Genomic DNA, 19,969 nt, shown 5'->3' on the forward strand with positions numbered 1-19,969 from the left:
TTATTCACATTTTACTTTTAAGTTTGATTTTTCAAATGTGTTTCTATATTAAGACAAGGCCCATCTCTATATATATATATAGACAGAATACACATCACTATTCGATATATCGATATTAGATTGTTAGTTTCCAAGTAAAAGTAATTGAACTTAAAACTGTTAAATTAGAAGGTATTTATCTCAGCCAAAGTTGGTTTTCCATACCAATGTATAGTTTTGATTTGTGTGTTTTTCAATAGGATATTATTTAAATTCAATGTGCTATCAAAACAGTGTATATTTAATGCAATATTAGCAAAAAACCATGCCAATAGGTTTTTGACAGTTTTTTCACAGAAAACGTCGTGCACCCATATTTTTCCCGGAATCAGCATCCCAAAATACATATCCTGGAAGTTTTAACCAAATCTGAGGTGTGTGCTTTTCGGAAGTTTACCTTTATTTATAAGTAATATAAAAATTAAACCAGTCCTTAAAAAAATTTATTTTTATTTTTTATCTTAAAAAAAAAGGAAATTGCGCGCGCAATTTAAAAAATCAGTTCCTGTATCAACCAGGTTCAAAAACAAATAGTGTTACCAGCTATCGTTCAAAACGAAACGATACCTGAATCTCGATAAATTTTATTTTCAATTGCACAAATAGCCTTTGCCGACCGCCAGAGGTCGCCTGCGACATTACGAGTTAAAAGACTCGCTGTGATTGGCTGACTGTACCATCCATCCTGTTCAGAACTGAAATGTTAGGTAAAAGTGGCTCGGCTCTCGCAGTTTGCAGAAGGCAGTTAAAAATAGTTAATAAATTGTGTTAAACTTGCTACATTGGTTCCTCACTATGCGGGGTAAAGTGTGCGGTGGAGTTTTGTGTTAATAGTGACTAGATCCCACTGCGAATTCGCAGCTGCAGAAATTTTCACGGCGCCTTCAATGGCGGACAATGTGCGTTGGCTTCTCGCGCACGCACACTACAAGCGCACTTCGGTGGTGCTGCTGCTGTCCAGCATTTACAACATAGCCTGCGATTGTGTTTGAAAATACATGCGTACTTTTAATATATTTAAAAAGAACCATTCGGGATCTGCTCATTTTGGCGGGTTAGCATCGTGAACAATGTGTAATTATCCCGTCCCACCCGCTACCGGGGCCGCGGAAACAAACGGGAAAACTGCCCACAATTAAGTGCTGCGAGTGCCCCTGATCGATTTTTTCCCTGTACATGAGAGTGGCTGAATGTGTGTATGTTTGCATGTGGTGTGGGTGCCAGTGAGCAGTGGCCAAAAATGAAAACAGAAACAGAAACACAAACTGCAGCAATAACATAAAATGCTAAACGAACTAATTCTCGTTTTAGATTCAACGTCCAGCTCCGAAGCGATAAAACGGAAGAACCACCACATCTGAGAAAACACAGACGCCAACCCCCCGCCCCAGGCCATCAGTAGTTGAGTTTGTGCGTGTGTTAGGCACTATCCGGGACCGGGATCGGGATCTGCAGCCAGAACCCCAGCAGCCAGCAACAAAAAAATGAGTGGACGCGGCAGCCGCAAGCGCGGTCGCCCGCCAAAGACGCCCAACGAGCGGACGTCCGGGCGCTTCGACTACAAGCTCCTCAAGAAACCGAAGTATCTCAGCGAGGGAAAGTCGCAGCCCAGCACCCCGTCTGCTTCCCGCGGCATCTCCCCCCAGAGCGACGAGGGCAGCCGGAGCAGCCACAACAATCACAACCGCAGCAGTCGGGGCAGCGCCGCCTCCAAGCGGGGACGCGGTCGCAAATCCAATGTTCAGGCCAACACCAGCAGTTACTCTGCCAGGAAAGGTGAGTGTTGCCGGGTATAAAATGCCGGTTAGCTAGGGTGTTAGCATGTTTTTTAATTGGACAGTACAAGATAGTATTTGTAAGAGTCAAGTACAACCGTCAATATATGCTTTAATAACTGATAACTAATGTATGGTTCTTCGCAGGCTTCGAATCTGAATATCACTACGGCTCTGATTTCGGAGACTCGGACGAGGAGAAGTCGGACAATGAGGATGATATGCTACTCACCCCCAGCGATGACGAGAGCTTGGACGGCGCCAATGAAAGCGAGTCCGAGTTCTCTGTATGCAGCTTCAACCAGAACGGAGTCGGTCGCCCGTCGCGCCCGCCCAGCCCAGACCCTGTGTGGCTGCAGGAAGGGCGGCAATACGCGGCGCTCGACCTTCCCGACTCGTCCGAGGATCTGTCCTTGCCAAATACTCAAGTCCTGCGCGCCCTCAGTATTTATGAAGTGCTGCGTCGCTTCCGGCACCTCGTGCGACTGTCGCCGTTTCGGTTCGAGGACTTTGCAGCGGCCCTGGCCTGCGACGAGCAAAGTGCCCTGCTGACCGACGTGCACATCATGCTATTGAAGGCGATCCTGCGCGAGGAGGATGCGCAGGGCACCCACTTCGGGCCTCTGGATCAAAAGGACACCGTCAATATCAGTCTGTATCTTATTGACGCCATAACGTGGCCGGAAGTGCTGCGCAGCTACGTGGAGAGCGACAAATCGTTTGACCGCAACGTGTACCACATTCTAAGTCGGACAGAGTACCCATACACCAGCGTTGAGAACCGCCTTGAGGTGCTCCAGTTCTTGGCAGATCAGTTCCTGACTGCCAACTCGGTACGCGACGTAATGCTCCAGGAGGGGCCAATACACTACGATGACCATTGCCGGGTCTGTCACCGCCTGGGGGACCTGCTGTGCTGCGAAACCTGTCCTGCCGTGTACCACCTGGAATGCGTCGACCCCCCCATGAACGATGTGCCCACTGAGGACTGGCAGTGCGGACTGTGCAGGTCCCACAAAGTCACTGGGGTGGTGGACTGCGTGTTGCCGCAGGAGAAGCAAGGCGTTCTCATCCGGCACGACAGCCTGGGCGTCGACCGCCATGGACGGCGATATTGGTTCATTGCCCGCCGCATCTTTGTCGAAGATCAGACGGACTGCACCTGCTGGTATTACAGCACAACGAGCAAGTTGAAGCTGCTGCTCAAGCGCTTGGACGCCGAAGAACTGGAGACTCGGCTGCATGGCCAAATATGCGAGCGCCAGGAGGAGATCGAGCGCCAAATGAAGCTGACCGAGACCCTGACCAACGAGCACAAGCACTCTAAGCGAAGCATAATCGAACTGGAACAAGAGGCTACGAACGAAATACTGGAGAAGGACTCTGCCGGCGCGGCAGATGATGAGGAAGCCAAGTCCGAAGAGGCCGCCAAGAAGACCGAGGAGACGAAGATGGTGACGCGCCAGAAGACCACTCAGATGAACAACGGCACGCTGTACTTCAAGCTGGGCATGGAGCAGGGGTTCAAGAACTATGTTAACCAGTATTCGGCCAACACCATAGCCCTCAACAAGCCGCAGCGCAACGAGGAGCGGGACAAGCGCCGCCATCTCTCCCACAAGTTCTCACTGACCACCGCCTCGGACTTCAAGTGGATCGGCGTAACCATGGGGTCGACGGAGAACATGATAACGACCCTCAGACAGACTCTGATAAACTTCGAGTCCAACATCGCGGCCTCCTTCTTGAACCCCAACTGGGTGATAAACAAGAAGGTCTGGAATGCGGCCGTAATGAACGCCCGGCGAGCCCCCGACTTCGCCGCCGTGCTGATGCTCTTCCAGGCGTCTCTCAAGAGCGTGGTCTTCGCCAACGTCTGGCACGAGCAACTGGGCCACACGAGCCTGCAGCGCATCACCAGTGCTGAGCGGGAGGAGCGCAAGAAGCTGGAGAAGCGTGAGAAGCGCGAACGCGACGATGAGGAGGAGCGGAACCGCCTGGCCTTCAACTACATCAAATACTCGCTGGGCCTGAAGCACCAGGTGTGGAAGCAGAAGGGAGAGGAGTACCGGGTGCACGGCCAGTGGGGATGGCTCTGGCTCTCGAGCAGCCGCCGCTGCGGAGTGCGTGCCCGTCGGGCCCAGCCCCTGACCCACAACCGAATATACGTCCACTACACCATGGGGACGGAGGAGACGACCGTTAACGAGATCGTGCTAGTGGACCCTCGCACCCAGCTGTTCATGCAGCAGTGCGAGACGAGCAACGTCGACGGCCAGGTGTGCCACTACTTACCGGAGCAGTACACCAACGTCAAGGTCATCGAGGACGTCAAGGACAAGGTCAAGGGCCACATCGATGTGAGCAAGGCCCTCACCACTCCCGGCCGCATATACTATCCCAAGGTGGCGCGTAAGAGTAGGCTGGACGACCTATTGGAGCGGCGCGTGAAGCTGGCCGAGGTCGAGGAGCAGATAGCCAGTAAAGTGGCGGCAGACGTTAAGCCGTTGGTGATTGCCGCCCCGAGTCCGGCCAGCAGCAGCCAGACTTACTTGGAGAAGCGCCTGCTGCGCCTCACCGAAGCCGCCGCCAAGGGAGGTCCGGCCAACGTGAACCTGGAGCTCGTAAACTCGCTGGCCAAGCAAATCCAAACAGTGCGGCTGCAGTTCAGCCAGCTCAACCGCTTCGCGAAGACCTTCCGCTGCTACACGAAGGAGTGCAACACCAACTCGAATGCCGTCTCTCAGATCACCCAGAACACTTGCTACTCGCCGCTGTGCCTCCAGAAGGCCAGGGCCAAGAAGGAGCTCCTCCTGCTGCTGCGCAAGGCGCACACCGCGGGCAACGGATCGAAGGAGACTGTCGCCGCGATTCTGGGCGCCGTCAAGAAGCCCTCGATCTTGGAGCAGAAACTCACCGAGGGCAAGAGGGAAAGCACCCAGATATCGGCGGATGAATCAGAGGACGGGAAGGCCCCGGAGTCCGAAACGCCGCTTGATTTGCTGCAAGATTGGGAGCAGGCTCGAGCGCATGCCGTCACCTTCAGTGACCTGTTCCTGAGCGAGTGCCTGCAGCTGGAAACGGACGCCGCCGGCAACCCGAAGATCAAAGAGGAAGACGATCCTAGTACCGGAAGCAGCGCCACCCCGGCCGACTCCAACACGCAGGACTCGGACAAGATGGACTTCATCGAGAGCATGGACGTGTGCAGCAACGTGGAGATCGAGAGCACCGAAGACTCAATAGTGGCGGGGCTGAATGCGGCCAGTGCCAACGCCGAGGACGCGGACACGGCCCCAGGATGGCGGCGAAAGCGCAACCAGAAGTCCAAGAAGGCCTATATCGGCACCAAGGATGTTCTGGATCAGACCCTGGACAAGGATATTCCACTGAACAAGCAGAACCGCCGGTTCCCCATAAACGCACGGCCGATAAAGCGTGAGCCTGTCAAGAAGTACGAGCGGGAGTACTTCGAAAACGGAACGGAGCGCGTGTACTCCACGAAGTCGGCGAGTGGCCGCGTTTACCTCATCAGCGACTCGGCCAAGCTGTACGAGCAGGCCGTCAAGAGCGAGGACAAGTCCACACCCATTGCCAAGAAACCCTCCTACTCGCGGTATCCCCTCATCTCGAATTTCCTGACTCACAAGAAGAAGCGCAGCCTCCTGGTCCTGCCGCGCTACGAGTTGTTGAAGCTGGCGCGCCTCGGCGGGAAGTCGACGGCAAACGGCTTCCACCATGGGGCCAAGAACAACTCCATTTGGCAGTATCAGTGCTCGCGTCCGCTCTTCCGCACCTGCTGGTCCTACCGCACGTCCAATGCCACCACCCTCGCCAGCCTGGCCCTGCAGCTGCGCATCTTGTGGTCGTGCCTGCGCTGGGACGACATGATCGCGAAGCCCCCGTCCACAGATGGCAAGCATCAGGTGACGACGGACACGGAGATCGTAACGCTGGAGCTGCTGAAGCTCCGCCACGCTGGGCGCTACGGCGAGAAGACGAGCTACCTACGGCGAAAGGTTGTCATTCCACTCGAAATGCCAAAAACCATACGAGGTAAGTAGTCCTGAAGGAATATGTCACAGCTGGAATTCTTTATTGACATGATCCCCACTATGTTTGCAGAAGTCACATCGATCCGCTCTGGCTTGCGGAAGCGGAAGCGGGCCGAGTCGCCCCAGCCGACCGAGCCCCAGATCAGTGAAGAATGGGTCGAGGAGGACAAGCTGGAGCTGTGGGAGATCAAGTTCATGGGAGAGAAGCAGGAGAAGGCGCGCCTGTCGACCGTGACGCGGTCGGTCGCATCCCGCCAACTGGAGGCCAGTGGCGGCAGCAACCTGGCGGGAACTTCCGCCAACGGCACTACAATCGGAGTGGGCGGGCGCATCCAGCTGGCACCAAAGACCAGCGAAGACGTCAAGGAAAAGATGGAGCAGCAGCTCAAGCTGCAACGGGCCGTGCACCAGCAGCGCAAGGTGGTCGGTGCGGGCGACATTGCTCGTTCGGTAACTCCAGGTGGGTGCATGCGAGGATGCCTTTCCAATCAGACCAGTCTAACCGAATCCTTTTCAGTCAAGGGGCAAGTCATCGGCAGCCGGCGTGTAATAGTCAAGAATCCGGACGGCACGACGCGGATCATCCAGCAGGCGGTGACGCAAGTGGCGCGATCTTCGGCGGCGGGAAACTCAGCCACTACAGCAGCGTCTTCGCCCTCTGCTTCCAACACATCCAGCTCTCAGGCCAATCCGTCTTCTACTCCCCATAAGGTGCAGATCATACGGGGGCCGGATGGCAAGGTGAGCGTGCGTGGCCTCAATCCCGGGCAGCAGTTGGTCCAGATGCCGGACGGTAAGCTGCACGTGCTGACCACCACTCCCGCGTCCAATGCAAACACACCAGGTTAGTTGACTTAAAGCCCGTCTCACGGCTGAAGTACATCACTCATCTCTAATTTCAGGAAACAAAGTCAACAAGGTCATCAAGACGGTGTCCGCGACGTCGTCGCCATCGGTGACCGGCGCTCCTGCGTCGACTTCGGCAGCTGGAACTCCTGTGATCAAGCAGATTGCTGTGAAGCACGTGGCCAAGACCCCCGGGGCTCAGGCAATAGCGACGTCGCAACGAGTGGCGTTGCCGATCGCACAAATCAAAAACAAGTTGTTGCTGGCCCAACAGCAGCAACAGGCATCCTCATCGACGGCCACCACGTCGTCGCCGGGCGTGCAGAAGATAGTGTCCAAGGTGGTGAGCGCGACGCCGGGCCAGAACCTGCAGCAGGTGTTCGTGCAGTCCGGCTCCAAGCTGGTGGTGGGCCAGAACGCGCAGGGACAGAAGGTGATCATCTCCACCTCGTCGGCGCAGCAGCAGGGGGCGTCGCCGGTGCAACAGCAGCAGCAGCAGATTGTGCAGACGCAAGTCCTGTCGCAGCCTGTCCAGCAGTCGCCCCAGCAGCAGACCCAACAGATCTCAGTCAACCAGGTAGGGGCTCAACCAACACAAAAGGTAATTCAACAGATCGTCAACACCAGTAACGTACAACAACAGATAGTGCTGGGCGGGCAGCGGATTATCCTAAGCCCTGGCCAGACAATAGTCACCCAGCGGAATGTGCCGCAGAGTCAAGCCCTCCAAATGGTCCAGCAGCAGATTCAAACCCAACAGCAGCAGCAGGTTGCGCAGCCCCAGCAGCAGTTTGTTGTCCAAACGAATCAGGTTGTGTCCTCGCCCAGCACCCAGACCAAGTTGGTGAAGCAGCTGGTGGTGCAGCAGCAGCCCGTGCAGGCGGCGGTGGAGGAGAAGGCGCAGGTCAATAGCAGTGGCGAGGCGGGGGAGACCGCCATGCAGCAGGTGCTTGTGCCGAACTCGACTCTGGCCCAGCAGCTGGCGCAGGGAAAGCTGCAGGTAGCCACCGTCAATGGCCAGCAGGTCATTGTGAAGCCGCTGGGCAACAACCAGGCGCAGATTGTGGCGCACATCAAGCACCAGGGCGACGGCAACGCCCACATTGTGACCAACAACGCCGCCCCCCAGGCCAGTCCCCAGAGCTCGCCCGTCAAGCAGCAGCAGACCCTCACCGCCCAGAGCCCGCAGCAGCAGGTGGTCATCCAGCAGCAGCAGATCGCCCAGCCGGCGGCCACGAACTTCGACTGTGGCAGCTCGTCCGTCGTGGCGCAGGCTGTCACCGGGCAGACGCCGGCCATGAGTGTGGAGGAGAGCCTGTTGCAGAACCAGCCGCCCGGAACAGTCATAAAGTGCGTCACCGCCCAGGTGTTGCAGACGGAGCACGGGCCCCGCATCGTCCTGCAGGGTCTGGTGGGCAACGACTTCACCGCGCAGCAGCTGCAGCTGGTGCAGACCCAGGTGAAGCAGCAGTTGATGAAAGGTAAGTGGCTCCTTTTCTGGGTTTCGGCATTCAACTGACGAGTTCCTTCCGTTTCAGCCCAAGAGTCAAACGGCAAGCTGGGCGTTTTGGGGCCCACCAAGATATACCTGGCCGTGCAGCCGGAAACCAGCAACCAGTCGCAACCACCCCCGCTCACCCCAGTCCACCAATCGGCTACGCACCAACAAGTGAGTAGTTTTTAATTGTAAATTATGCGGCGAACCGAACCGAGTAGGGAAGCTAGAGACGAGGCCTTCGGAATTGCACTTGCTTTTCAACCGACTTTCAGCCGAAACGCCAACCGAAGTGTTTTTATTTTTATATATATATCTTACACCTAAGTTATTATTAATTTATTCTGATTTGGAGACCACTATTACTACCACTACCGATACCGATACCGATTACGATACCAATCGACCAGAGAGGCATGTTGCTTTACTTGCACTTTTTTTAAGTTTTGTTCCGTACTTATCGTTTGTTTGTTTTAACTTTTACTCCGGCACTCTTAAATATTAAACAATGCGTTTCTTGATGTGAATACAACATTCCTAGAAATAACTGTAAGCTAAGAACGAAAGATAGAAAGATTCAGTGCATATTGATAACCAAGGCTTACTTTTGCAACATAATTATTCGTCAACCAATTCCCCGGCCACGGAGTACCGTGCAAGACACCTATTGTACCCCTTAGTTAATTACCTACCTACACATACGGCATATTTATTCGGTCTACTTAGCTTTAGGTACGAGTATGTACAACCAATGTATTAGCTTAAACAATGTGAATACCTTAGTAATGTATAAGTAACCAACAGTAGATGTAGTAGAGCAGATATATTGACCCACAACCATCCAGACTGTCACCAATGTTGCGCCCCAAGGCAAAAGTATTAGAGTACGCTGCTGCGATTAGATTTCTTGCCTGGAGACACTTGGTTTCTAATAATAATTATGTTACTCTTAAAATGTAAAGCGCTTTTTGCAATAAAACACCTATTATGCAAACCGAATAATTGCGACCAGCTCTGTTTCTTTTCCAATAAAAAATGTAAACCGTAATGAAAACCAATGAAAAAACAAAACATTTTCAATCCGTGAGATCGATTCCGTGAGCATGAGACGTGTCGAAGCTTCTGCTTGTTCCGAGTTCCGAGTAACTGCCACTCGGAGTAGACCTTCCCCAACAGCCGAACTTCTGGAATCGCACTTTAACGCAAGAAAGAATGTCTAGGAGAGCGTAGAGAGCATGATACTATTCACAATCATCGACACTGACTTGAACTTGACTCGATTATTTACTTTCTTGCCTTAAATAATTCCAGATCATGTACACTCACACAAACTGAGCAAAGATTCTCGAGAAGGCGTGTCAGGGTGTCAGGTCCAAGAACACTATAATACGCTCTTGTACATATGTATGTAACCAGTGACCCGACCCCACTACTTGTGACCACCCACCTCCCTCTCGAACTCTCGTTAGAAATGTTATTTGTGAACTTTTGTTTCTGAATTAGTTGGATGATTATTTGCAAATTGGCCTTTGTGTTGACAAAAAGCGCATGCTTTAGTGTATTAATTACGAGGAGAACAACTCCACGAAACATACTTGTAAATCAGTGCAAGAAAAGCAATCCCACAACCAGATTTAGAACCAGAACCAAAACCGAATGTAGGCTATGTGGATTTTAATCAGAAATCAGTTGAAACCGAGCCAAACCAAAATTCTCTCTAAACATGCCGATGCTGAAGAGATTAACCCGCAGAGTTAACCCGCACCCAGAGTTTAGTTGGCTGACATAATTGAACTAACGAACATTAAACGAGGGCAAGTCTCGTTTTCCAAAACCAAACAGAACCGGCAACTAAATGGCAGAGTTAAGGACGAAACGCAGTGTCAGTTAGTGTCAGTCGCAACGACATGTCCTTCGAAATGAACACAAAGGCTTAACCATTTTTATAATCATCTCATCTAAATCGAAATGAAATTCCAAACACACAGAATGTCGCATACACCCAGACGCCCCAGAACTAACCGACGACTCTCCACCGACCCTCAACTCAACTCAACCACTACACAGCATACTTAGACTCTGTTCTGCCACCGTTTGAATTATGATTTTGAAACCAGTCTAAATACTCTCCTATCTTTGTAATTAAACTCTCGTTGAAATAAACTCATGCTTCCACTACCAACTAAAACCGACTAACCATGCCTTAATGCCGCGCGTGTGTCAACTCAACTACAACTCCCAACCACTTCGGGGTTAATCTCTTCGCCAACTCTCGCAACTCTCCAACATCTACGCAACTATGATAACACACTTTAAAAGGTTGCCTGGAACAAATACTTCAACTGATCTCTGATTAAAGTCAGGTAGGTGTGTCCCTCGACATCTATACGCTATCTTGTTCGTAATCCCTCCCACCCACACATACACTTGACTCGTGAGCGAAATCTAATGCCTCTGCTGGTTAGAATCACAGTTTAACAGAGTTTTCGTTTTGGAAACAATTAGGTTGGTGGCGGTGGCGATGTGCCCATGGTCTGCATGGCGAATCCCAGTCCCAGTGAGTCGCAAGATCTTGAAGATGATGAGCAAGATGATGAGTACGAGGAAAACGACGACGATGATGATGATTATGATTATGAAGATGATGATTATGATTATGACGAGGAGGAGGTGGAGGAGGAGGAGGAGGAGGATGAGGAGGTAGAGGAGGAGGAGGAGGACGATGATGATGAAATTATTGTCGTCTGCAGTCCCCCAAAGCCACAAGTCCCCTCCAAATCCAAATCCACATCCGCTATCCCACCTCCACCTCCCCTCCCAGACCTGTCCCCCGTATCATCCTCTGATCTTCCCGAGAAAACGGAGGGTAGTCAAGCAAGCCACTCCACCAACATTAGTTGTAAGCCACCTAAACAGCAAGCAAACCGATTTAAATCCGGCAATCTAGTTCTAGCTAAAGATCAAGACCAAGACCAAGACCTTAACGAACAACATCGCTCTGAATATGAAAGTCAAGACCTTAAACGATGTTCATTGCAGACCAACATCGACAGCGACGCCGCTGCGCTAACAACCACATACGAAGCCAGTCCAACCATTAGAATTAATTCAATAAACAGTGCCAGCAGTGAGCAGGAGCATAGTAAAAGTGCACAAACTGACAAAACTAATATACCCATTAACCACAAGCCTTCTGTCGGTACCTCTCCCCTGTTAGAGGGCCTAGAACCCAACGAGTCAATGGCAGCAGATCATAACGCACCGGCGTCCGCACCGGCGGATGGAGAGGCAGGATTAGAGGAGGATAAGCAGGGCGACGGCTTTGTTGTCACCAGCGGCTACATACAAGAATGTAAGCGTACACCACAAGCGTCTTCCAGTGTGTGTTTTCAATGCTAATTACTTTCATTCTCCCGCAGCTATCAACAACGCCCTCAAGCAGGGCAATCTCAGTCCGGAACTTGAGGAGAAGCTCGTCAACATGCGAAAGCAACAACAAGACCAGCAGGACGATTGGGAGCTCTCTTCCAGGGGAAGTGCCAGCGACGACGTCCGAACCTCCCGTCGCAGGCGCACTACCTCGCGCCTACAGAACGATGACACGGAATGGAAAGCTCGAGCTCCGTCCCGACGTACGAACGCGATGACCACCAGCAGCCAGTTCAATAGAACCATCAAGAGAACCCGCAGGCAGACTGAAGAGGTGTCGGACCTGGGAGAGCCCAAGCAAACGCAGTTGGAACGCCACAAGGAAATGCTCAAGAAGACCATTTTGCGCAAGAGGTCGCTGCTGGAGAGAAATCTCCAAAACGAAATACACGACGAGGTGAAAACCAAAGTGCAGCGTCACGCTCGTCCCGTTAGCGTGGCTTCGCTAGACGAGCACAGCGAAAATGAGCGTAGCTTTTCCGAGTCAAACTCGGAATTGAAGAGGTACCTATTAGTGACTTCCGTTTTTTCTTGCATTTCTATAACCCAATCCCTATCCCTAGGTCGGAACCGAATGCTCAAAACAGCAGGCATGGAGTGGGCAGGCCCAAGAAAATGATAAGAAAGAAGGAGAAACTATACTGCGTTTGCCGCACGCCATACGATGACACAAAGTATGTCTACAAATAGGGTGTTCAGATTAAGATATTCAAGTTTCCGATCTCGTTTTAAGGTTTTACGTGGGCTGCGACCTGTGCAGCAACTGGTTCCACGGCGAATGTGTAAATATCAGCGAGGAGACCTCGAAGAAGCTGTCGGAGTTCATTTGCGCTGACTGCAAGAAGGCTAGGGAGACCCAGCAGCTTTACTGCAGCTGTCGCCAGCCGTACGATGAATCGCAGTTCTACATATGCTGCGACAAGTGCCAGGACTGGTTCCACGGAAGTTGCGTGGGGATCGTGCAGAGCGAGGCCGAGTTCATAGATGAGTACGTCTGCCCGGGGTGCCAGCGGAAGACGGATGCCAACGCTGCCAATATGAAAACCCTGACGCCCAATCATATTAACGAGCTGAAGATTTTAATCAAGCAAATTCAGGTAGTTATTTGATGGTCAACTGAAGAAACATGATCATAAATGCATTTTCCTTACAGTCGCATAAAAGTGCTTGGCCATTCATGGAACCGGTTGACCCGGAAGAAGCACCCGACTACTACAAAGTAATTAAAGAGCCAATGGGTAAGTGGGAGGGCATCTGAGAGTATGGTATTTAGATAAATAGTAACAACAATTTTTGATTACAGATCTCAAAAAGATGGGAAGTAAACTCGAATCGAATGCCTATACCAAGCTAGCCGAATTTATAGGCGATATGACAAAAATCTTTGACAACTGCCGCTACTACAACCCGAAAGAATCATCCTTCTACAAATGTGCAGAGGCACTGGAGTCATACTTTGTGCAAAAAATCAAAACTTTCCGCGAAAACGTTTTGGGCCAAAGTAAATAAGACACGTTAGATAAGCCATTATCCTATAAGCAACTACAACCTAGTTCAGTCTAGTTCGTACATCATTGAAGCATCTAACTCTTTGCGTGAATTAATTTCATTATTTTGTTTTTAATTTGCAAACAACCATTTTGTTACACTCATATTCTGTATCAAATTAAAGGAAAAATTTAACTTTATTCTTATTAGGGAATCTTATATATGTGTATATAAACAACTCTGAGAATAATATGAATTTGACATGCAGATCCGTGTAAGATACTTCCAATATGCAATGGATGCCACTTAGCTCATAGGACTTCTGAGGATACACAAGCAAAGTTGTACTAATCTGTGTACAGCCAATTAAAATGTAAATAATCCCTTATGCATTTGTTTTGATATTAACCCTAATCACATAACTAGATAATAACTTACAAGTATAAGTTGTAAAAAATACAAGCTTATATTAAAGAGGCTCGTTTTGAATTTGATTGGGGTATTTGAAAATGAGTTTTTTCGGTTTTATTTTCGTTCAGTTTCGAAAAACTACTTTTCAAACATTTTTCATACCAAAAGCATTGCCAAATTTAGGAAATGTTCATATTTAGCATCTGGTCACACTACTCTGGTCCCAACAGTTTGTTTTTGTTCGTTCCTTGGAGGACATTTCCTTTATTAATCGATTTTTAAGAGCCCCAAGAAAATTTCCATGACCAACCGTCATCAGGACATTCCTATTCGTCCGCGATATGGATATGTGGACGAGGAGAGCGGCCAGGAGCGGTCCTCGACTGGGGCACAAGCCACACCTGCTTCGTCATACACAGAGATTCCTTTTTTGGCTCAATACCCAGGACCAGTGCCGGAGCACGTCCTGCAGGACCTCACACCCACGGCATCGGGAAATCCACTGCCTAGAAACCAAGGGAACGGGGCCAATGGAGAGAGCTACGTCAACCTAGACTCTGGTGATGAAGAGGAGGAAGGAGAGGAGGATGATCCAGGGGACGAAGACAACAGCAATTCGAACAGCAACTCCAAAGACAGTTCAGGGGATCATCAAGGAAACAGGCCAAAACATGAGAGCAGTAAGATTTTATTCCCTCCAACGCACAATTACTTTACTCTTAGCTTTTGTAGATCTTCCTTATGAACTGGAAGGAGCAAGTGAGCCTGGGGGAATGCGTCATTTCGTGGCTCATGATCTGGAAGCCAAACTGCGGGAAGGCGTGGGTACCTCCGCTCACACGGATTGCTCTTCGGAACACACTACCCCTTCGACTTCAATGGGGCCAGGAGCCGTGGGAGGATCTACGGGTAGTGGACTCCTCACGCGACGATTCCTTCAATCTCGAACTGTTCCCGAAGTGGATGGCAGTGTTCTTAGTGATATAGAGCTAGAGGCTCAGTACCTGGCCACCTCGGTGGACAATCTGATGGAAAACCTGGGCAATCTGCTTCACTCCATCTCCTCCATAACTGCGGATAATGTTGAGGTGCATCGTAATGCGGTCAACAAGCTGACAGATACCCTAGATGCGAACATCAAGTGTCAATACCAACTGCTTGCCAAAACGGAAGAGATCACCAAGTCGATGAAGCCCACAGAGCAGCTAGGACAGCGGATGTAAGCCATCCTGAGAAAGGGTCTTCCTGTTTCTATATTATTAACCTTGCTCATTTTGCAGCCGTGAGATTAAACGATTGGTGGATATGTTGGACAGCACCATGTAGAAGCTACCCACTGTGAGACGTGTGCAATCAAAATGATCTTCTCTTTCTAGTCATTCCCTAATTAAAGTTCGATATAGAAATTATATTTAAAAAGAGTATTTCTCTACATTTAGGAAATCCTCACAGCTTGTCCACCTTTGCCTTGACAATGCGTAGTGGATCCACGGGTCGGTCGTTCTTGTCAGTCTCAACCATTCCTATCCGTTTGACCACCTCCATGCCGGTGTACACTCTTCCAAAGATCGTGTGCTTGCCGTCGAGCCACTGGGTCGGCGCCAATGTAATGAAGAATTGCGATCCATTTGTGTCGGGTCCGGAATTGGCCATCGACAGAATTCCAGCGCCGGTATGCTTCAGATCGCCGTGGAGCTCGTCGCCAAATTCTGCTCCGTATATGGAGGTTCCTCCGCGGCCCGTTCCTGTAGGGTCTCCGCCTTGAATCATGAAATCCCTTATGATTCTGTGGAAGACCACGTTGTTGTAGTACCCTCGCCGGGAGAGCTCGGCAAAGTTCCGGCACGTGTTGGGTGCATGTTTCCAGTATAGTTCCACGGTTATTTCACCCATGCTGTGGGGGAATACATATTTAGGAATTTGACACTAAGTAGGGAAAAAGTTCAGTCGTCTTGCCTGGTCTCCAATGTCACGAAATGCGGTTGCCAGGCCTTGTCGGGAATTCCGCCCGCTGCAGGATCGGTCAAAGACAGCATTGTTTATCTTTATGTTTATGTTTAATTGAAGATTTGACAGAAGTTAAGGATTTGTTTACAATCCGGCAGGGCGCAAATATATTTGCAGTATGTATCGGTAAACTATCGTTAAAACTATACCAAAAACGTTAGTATCAAAAATAATACACTGAAAAAAATCTTGAAAGAAGTGAAAAAAAAAAATAAATTCGGAATTTAAAAGAAATAGGATGTCTCTAAAAAGATTTTTAAAGGTAGTGAGTCGTTGGAACACATATTTTTCATCTGCGAGTCTTAAATCATATACCGGTAATGAACCGGTAATGGTGTTACTGCCAAAATACCAAAATTCAAATAAAATAGTCAACTTTGTATTTTTTCCAAGTATAGAATGCAGTTGAAGTCATCGAGCTTAGGGAAAAAGAATTATTTAGGAATCCAAATTAGATTTAAATTTAGCAAAGAAAATAGGATTGCACTGTGGTAGTCTCAGACCAACAGAAAAAATACCAATGAAAAATACCAGCGACGGGGTTTTGGCCTCCCTGATACTTGGTAGCACTGTGCAATCGACGCGATAACACGGGTGAACTCGGATGAAAACGGAAAACAGAACGAGTCAGAGAACGGGTAACGGAAACGAGCGAGGATAACGAATAACAAATCCGACATCCGTGTGTGCCACCGTTCGTGTGCGTGAGTGAAAACAGTGGAACGCGACCGAGCCATGGCCAGTGTTTTTTATATTAATAAATCGAGTTAACTTTCTACCTAAGCATAAATGAAGCAAAAAAGTAAGCAAAATGTGAAAAGCAATCGAATTTCCCTACCCGTGTGTGTATGTGTGTGTGTGTGGCGTGTTTTTTTTTGTTGTTTTGTGTTTGCTGGGCGAGAAGCAAAGAAGCAGCAGAGAGAAACTCTTGAAAATGAATTGAAAACGACGAACTCAAAGTAGCGCACGTAGCTGCTTTGTGTGTGTGTGTGTGTGTGTGAGTGTGCGAAGAGAACGACAAAGAGCAAAAGAGCGAGAGAGAATTAATTTTCAATTGTATATTTAAGTTGTTTTTTATGAATTCGGCCTGGAATTGTTGCTGTACTTGTGTATTTTGTTTGTCTGCTTTTTTAGCAACAAATATACAGGGTGTTTCTGTCGAGTGTCGAGTACGTCGTGGCAGCTGCCTCCGCTGGGGGTGTTTCCACTTCCATATGGGAAATGTCGTTTTATTTCTGGCTCCCATGCGGGTGCGGGTCCTCCTTCCCTCCCTAGGCTTCATTGAGGATGTTTCTGGTAAAATTCCTCAGCTATGATCCTCTAAGGATCGAGGGAAGTAACTCTCTCCACGGATCTTCTAGTAGGAAGATACTTTTCTAGGCTCCTAGGCCACGATCCTCCAAGAGTCGCTACTCCCTCCAGAAACCATGTATCTGTTGGGTTGTATCTCAAGTCTTATTGAAATTCAGAGTCCTCTATAGGCATATTATGTAGAGAGGGTTGCTTTTAATTCAATCTTCGGTTCGGCGAGATACCCAACTTCACTTTTGTTTTGGATTTGTTGCAAGCTGTGTGGCTGCTGCACTTATCAAAACAAAAGCTGAAAAAAACAACTGGCGGGCGGAAGCCGTTGCCTCTCTTTCCGCTGCCCTATCCCTCTTCCTGCCATCTCAGTTGGGCAAAGGATACCGAAAGAGAGACGACTCCGGATGGGTTTTTCCCCGGCTGGCTCCCACTTCATGCAAATGACTTGAAGAGAAATTGTTGCACAACTTTAACGATATGCCGGGGGCGGCGGGGGGTGGGCAGTGGGCGGGATGTGTGTAACTGCTTGTGGGTTTTCCCGGCTTAGCCCCTCCTCGGCCCCTTCGGCCGCCCCACCCTGGCAGCTGTCAATTAGAGCTTACAAGGAAAAAAAGTAGAAGCTTCCATATGTTAGGTGTTCCTCCCACGCCCCTCCCCCTCTCCCCGCGCCATCGGCCATTCTACACCCGACAGCTGTTGGAAAGTTTACCAAATGAGATTAGGCAAGGGGCAGGGAGCTGGAGCGGCAGAGGCAGCTTTATTGGCCTGTAATTGATGCCCAGGCTGCCGACCATATTGCTGATTGAATTGTGGCGTTGGCGCTGCAGGGGCATCTGGAGGGGCCGGAGCAGTGCTGACGTTGCCACTAAACCAGTTAGAGCCGCCCATAATCGAGTCTCCTAGGCCGAGCACCGCGGCCCGGGACTTGTAGAACTCGCATCCTGGAGGGAAAAGCTTTAATAGAACCTTAAATCTTGGTCGAGAGTCATCGGTTTCTTGGCAGTTCCATGGCTTCCCTTCCCATTGTTGAATTTCGAATCGAATCCCTTTCCAGGACAGCCCATGCTCGCCCCGCTGGGTCCTCCCTGTTAACCCAAATTCGATCAAATTATTCCTCGGAAGCCATATGTTTTCTTTTGATCCTTTTTAGGGGACCCCCTAGCCCCTCCCGCTTGCCTCGCTGAGAGTGTGAAACTATAACGGTTCCTCGAGTGGGCTAAAAATACTTGGCCCACACAGCCATTTCCATTTCGCCTCTACATGTGTGTGTGCATGTGTGTGTGTGTGTGTAATTAAGTCTGCCCACGACGCAAGTTTTTCGCTATTGCGTCTCTTTTTGTCCGCCGGCTATCCCACCTACCCCTCCCATCCCCTAAAGCCCTCGAAGGCCCCCTCCCATCCCTCGGAAAACTATTTCGCAAGGTGCCCCTTTGCCGGCTCGGTTCTCTGGGCGGCCCACGCTCTCCTTCACCCTTTCTCTGCCCGCCGCTCTGTGGCGCTGCCGACGCAAATCCTTACGTGTCAAATGGAGCCCTCACACCGTTAGGTGGCGCCCGAGGTGGGACATCCACGTAAGCAGCGGAGGGTAAATTAGCCTTTGGACGTAGGGATACCCTGGAAAGGGCAAACATTCCCTCCGAAATAGTGTCCTCCGGGAGCTCTTCAGGGATATGATATGGCAGATACCTTGAAATACAATAAACTACTTTGCTAGAGATGGGCTATTGTACCCTTCCCTTCCCACATCGTCAGGACATTACAGGGTATCAGAAAGAGGGAAAACCCAAAGCAACAACCATAAAGAAAGAAAGCAAAAATAATTTCGCGATTCGTCCCCCGGGCAGAGCTTAAAAAACGTCGCAGATTGAACGGCGAAAGGGGTGGGGCCCGGGGAGGTGGAGCAATGAGCAAGGAGGAAGGAGAAAGGAGAAAGGAAGTGGAAGAGCAAAGAGAGCCTGGGCTCTTGGCTGCGCAGGCTCAAGGGAGAGAGCGAAAGCCGGAGCTCTCTTTGGGTTTCGGCTCTGAGGCAAGTCTCGGCGTGCCGCTTGGAGTCCGAGGGGCCTTCGCAGAGTCTCCACAGGCGGCTTCGCGAGCGGACGTTGCACGTCCTCAGTTGGAAAACGCTGGGAGCTGAAGGAATCCGCCGGAGAGCGGAGTGGGAGAGAGGAATCTGCAAGCCGTCGCAGGCGCTGGCCCGGGAGCTGCGGGAAAAGGTGCAACGCAAAAATAAAATTAAAATTCATAAATAAACGGCAGGCTGGCTGGCTGGCAGCCTGGCTGGCAGGTGCTTGTATCTGTGAGTGCGTGCGCGTATCTGAGTGCTGGTGCTGGTGCTGTGAAATATTACGAAAGAAAACCTTTGGTGTTTTGCAATTTTCCCGCAAACAGAAAACAAAATCCACAAACATAAATATTAATTTCGGTTACACCCAAAAAATGAGATGTGATGGCCAAAACAACAACAACAACAACAACATTCGGCCAGCAACAAGAAACTTGTTTCCAGCCCGGTTTCTGTTCGAGCCCCGTCGTCTTCTTCTTCTTCTTCGTTGTTGACGTCTGCGCCGGGCGGCGACGTTGACGCTGACGTCGCTGCCAGGGCCGACGCTGCTAACTAAATGCCATTTTAGCATTAGTCACTTGTTTGTTGACGAGCGGTTCCAGCGGCGCAGTCCCAAAGGGTGTCCGATATCACAGCCCAGTGCGAAATGCGGCAGATATTGGTGGATTGGTGGGCCTTTCCACCAGGTCTTGATTTATTGTGGCTGTATTTTGGCGATTCTATCCCACATACATTTCCATGGAAAGTTTATAAACAGAGTATCTGTATCCGCAAGTCCTCTATAAGCAGATACAGATCTGTTGGTTACCAAGCTTCCGGGTAGAGGCACCTTCCTTACTTGTATTTCTTCCCTTTTTTTCAAGAAGTTTGAAGTCTTTTTCTTTCAAATGGTGTTCGATATCACAGACCTTTAGGGAGAGTGGTATTAGAAGTAATAAGCTATACTTCATCCATCGATACATCCATCGATTTCGGGATGAAAAGTTCTCCAACGAAAGTATCTGTAAAGGCCTCCAAGTACCTCCCTTCGATCCACAACCACCAGCAGCTGCCAACC

At 50.1% G+C, this 19,969-nt stretch overlaps 4 protein-coding genes across 13 annotated transcripts in view; 3 read left to right on the top strand and 1 right to left on the bottom strand.

Moving 5' to 3' along the window:
• The first annotated feature begins 596 nt into the window (after positions 1-596).
• On the top strand, positions 597-13,604 carry E(bx) (nucleosome-remodeling factor subunit NURF301 E(bx)). 10 transcript variants are annotated; one of them, XM_070279758.1, is made up of 15 exons: positions 665-841; positions 1,351-1,815; positions 1,962-5,870; positions 5,940-6,329; positions 6,387-6,713; positions 6,772-7,292; positions 7,359-8,196; positions 8,254-8,384; positions 10,716-11,109; positions 11,158-11,562; positions 11,630-12,143; positions 12,203-12,313; positions 12,373-12,736; positions 12,793-12,877; positions 12,943-13,604. In XM_070279758.1, exons 2-15 carry the CDS (start codon positions 1,524-1,526, stop codon positions 13,146-13,148), a joined length of 8,487 nt encoding a protein of 2,828 aa, XP_070135859.1. In that variant the 5' UTR covers positions 665-841; positions 1,351-1,523; the 3' UTR covers positions 13,149-13,604. The 10 variants fall into 10 exon arrangements, with proteins under 10 accessions (XP_070135856.1, XP_070135859.1, XP_070135855.1 ...); XM_070279755.1 differs by having other exon boundaries at positions 597-746; positions 6,772-8,196; XM_070279754.1 differs by having other exon boundaries at positions 667-841; positions 6,772-8,196.
• Positions 13,605-13,710: 106 nt separating this feature from the next.
• On the top strand, positions 13,711-14,949 carry BORCS6 (BLOC-1 related complex subunit 6). The gene is made up of 3 exons (XM_017254102.3): positions 13,711-14,218; positions 14,271-14,757; positions 14,819-14,949. The coding sequence occupies exons 1-3, from the start codon at positions 13,840-13,842 to the stop codon at positions 14,862-14,864; spliced, it is 912 nt and encodes a 303-aa protein (XP_017109591.2). The 5' UTR covers positions 13,711-13,839; the 3' UTR covers positions 14,865-14,949.
• On the bottom strand, positions 14,926-15,682 carry Cypl (peptidyl-prolyl cis-trans isomerase-like 1 Cypl). Its single transcript, XM_017254103.3, has 2 exons — positions 15,495-15,682; positions 14,926-15,432 (listed from the first exon to the last, which is right to left on the bottom strand). Exons 1-2 carry the CDS (start codon positions 15,572-15,574, stop codon positions 14,985-14,987), a joined length of 528 nt encoding a protein of 175 aa, XP_017109592.1. The 5' UTR covers positions 15,575-15,682; the 3' UTR covers positions 14,926-14,984.
• A 425-nt stretch (positions 15,683-16,107) lies between these two features.
• Hipk (Homeodomain interacting protein kinase) overlaps positions 16,108-19,969 on the top strand; it is a 30,279-nt gene continuing 26,417 nt past the window's right edge. The window contains exon 1 of the mRNA XM_017254101.3: positions 16,108-16,347. The gene's annotated coding sequence lies outside the window, so the exon portion shown is untranslated. The remainder of the gene's footprint in view (positions 16,348-19,969) is intronic.

Source organism: Drosophila bipectinata, chromosome 3L (genome assembly GCF_030179905.1).
Source record: "Drosophila bipectinata strain 14024-0381.07 chromosome 3L, DbipHiC1v2, whole genome shotgun sequence".
In the NCBI taxonomy this organism is placed as follows: domain Eukaryota; kingdom Metazoa; phylum Arthropoda; class Insecta; order Diptera; family Drosophilidae; genus Drosophila; species Drosophila bipectinata.

What these genes read in the sequence shown, in the direction of transcription:
- BORCS6 (XM_017254102.3), top strand. Translation starts at nt 13,840, where the DNA reads ATGACCAACCGTCATCAGGACATTCCTATTCGTCCGCGATATGGATAT. An exon ending in CAGGCCAAAACATGAGAGCA is followed by an intron (nt 14,219 to 14,270) that starts GTAAGATTTTAT and finishes TAGCTTTTGTAG; the next exon opens with ATCTTCCTTATGAACTGGAA. An exon ending in GAGCAGCTAGGACAGCGGAT is followed by an intron (nt 14,758 to 14,818) that starts GTAAGCCATCCT and finishes CTCATTTTGCAG; the next exon opens with CCGTGAGATTAAACGATTGG.
- Cypl (XM_017254103.3), bottom strand. Translation starts at nt 15,574, where the DNA reads ATGCTGTCTTTGACCGATCCTGCAGCGGGCGGAATTCCCGACAAGGCC. An exon ending in TTCGTGACATTGGAGACCAG is followed by an intron (nt 15,433 to 15,494) that starts GCAAGACGACTG and finishes ATTCCCCCACAG; the next exon opens with CATGGGTGAAATAACCGTGG.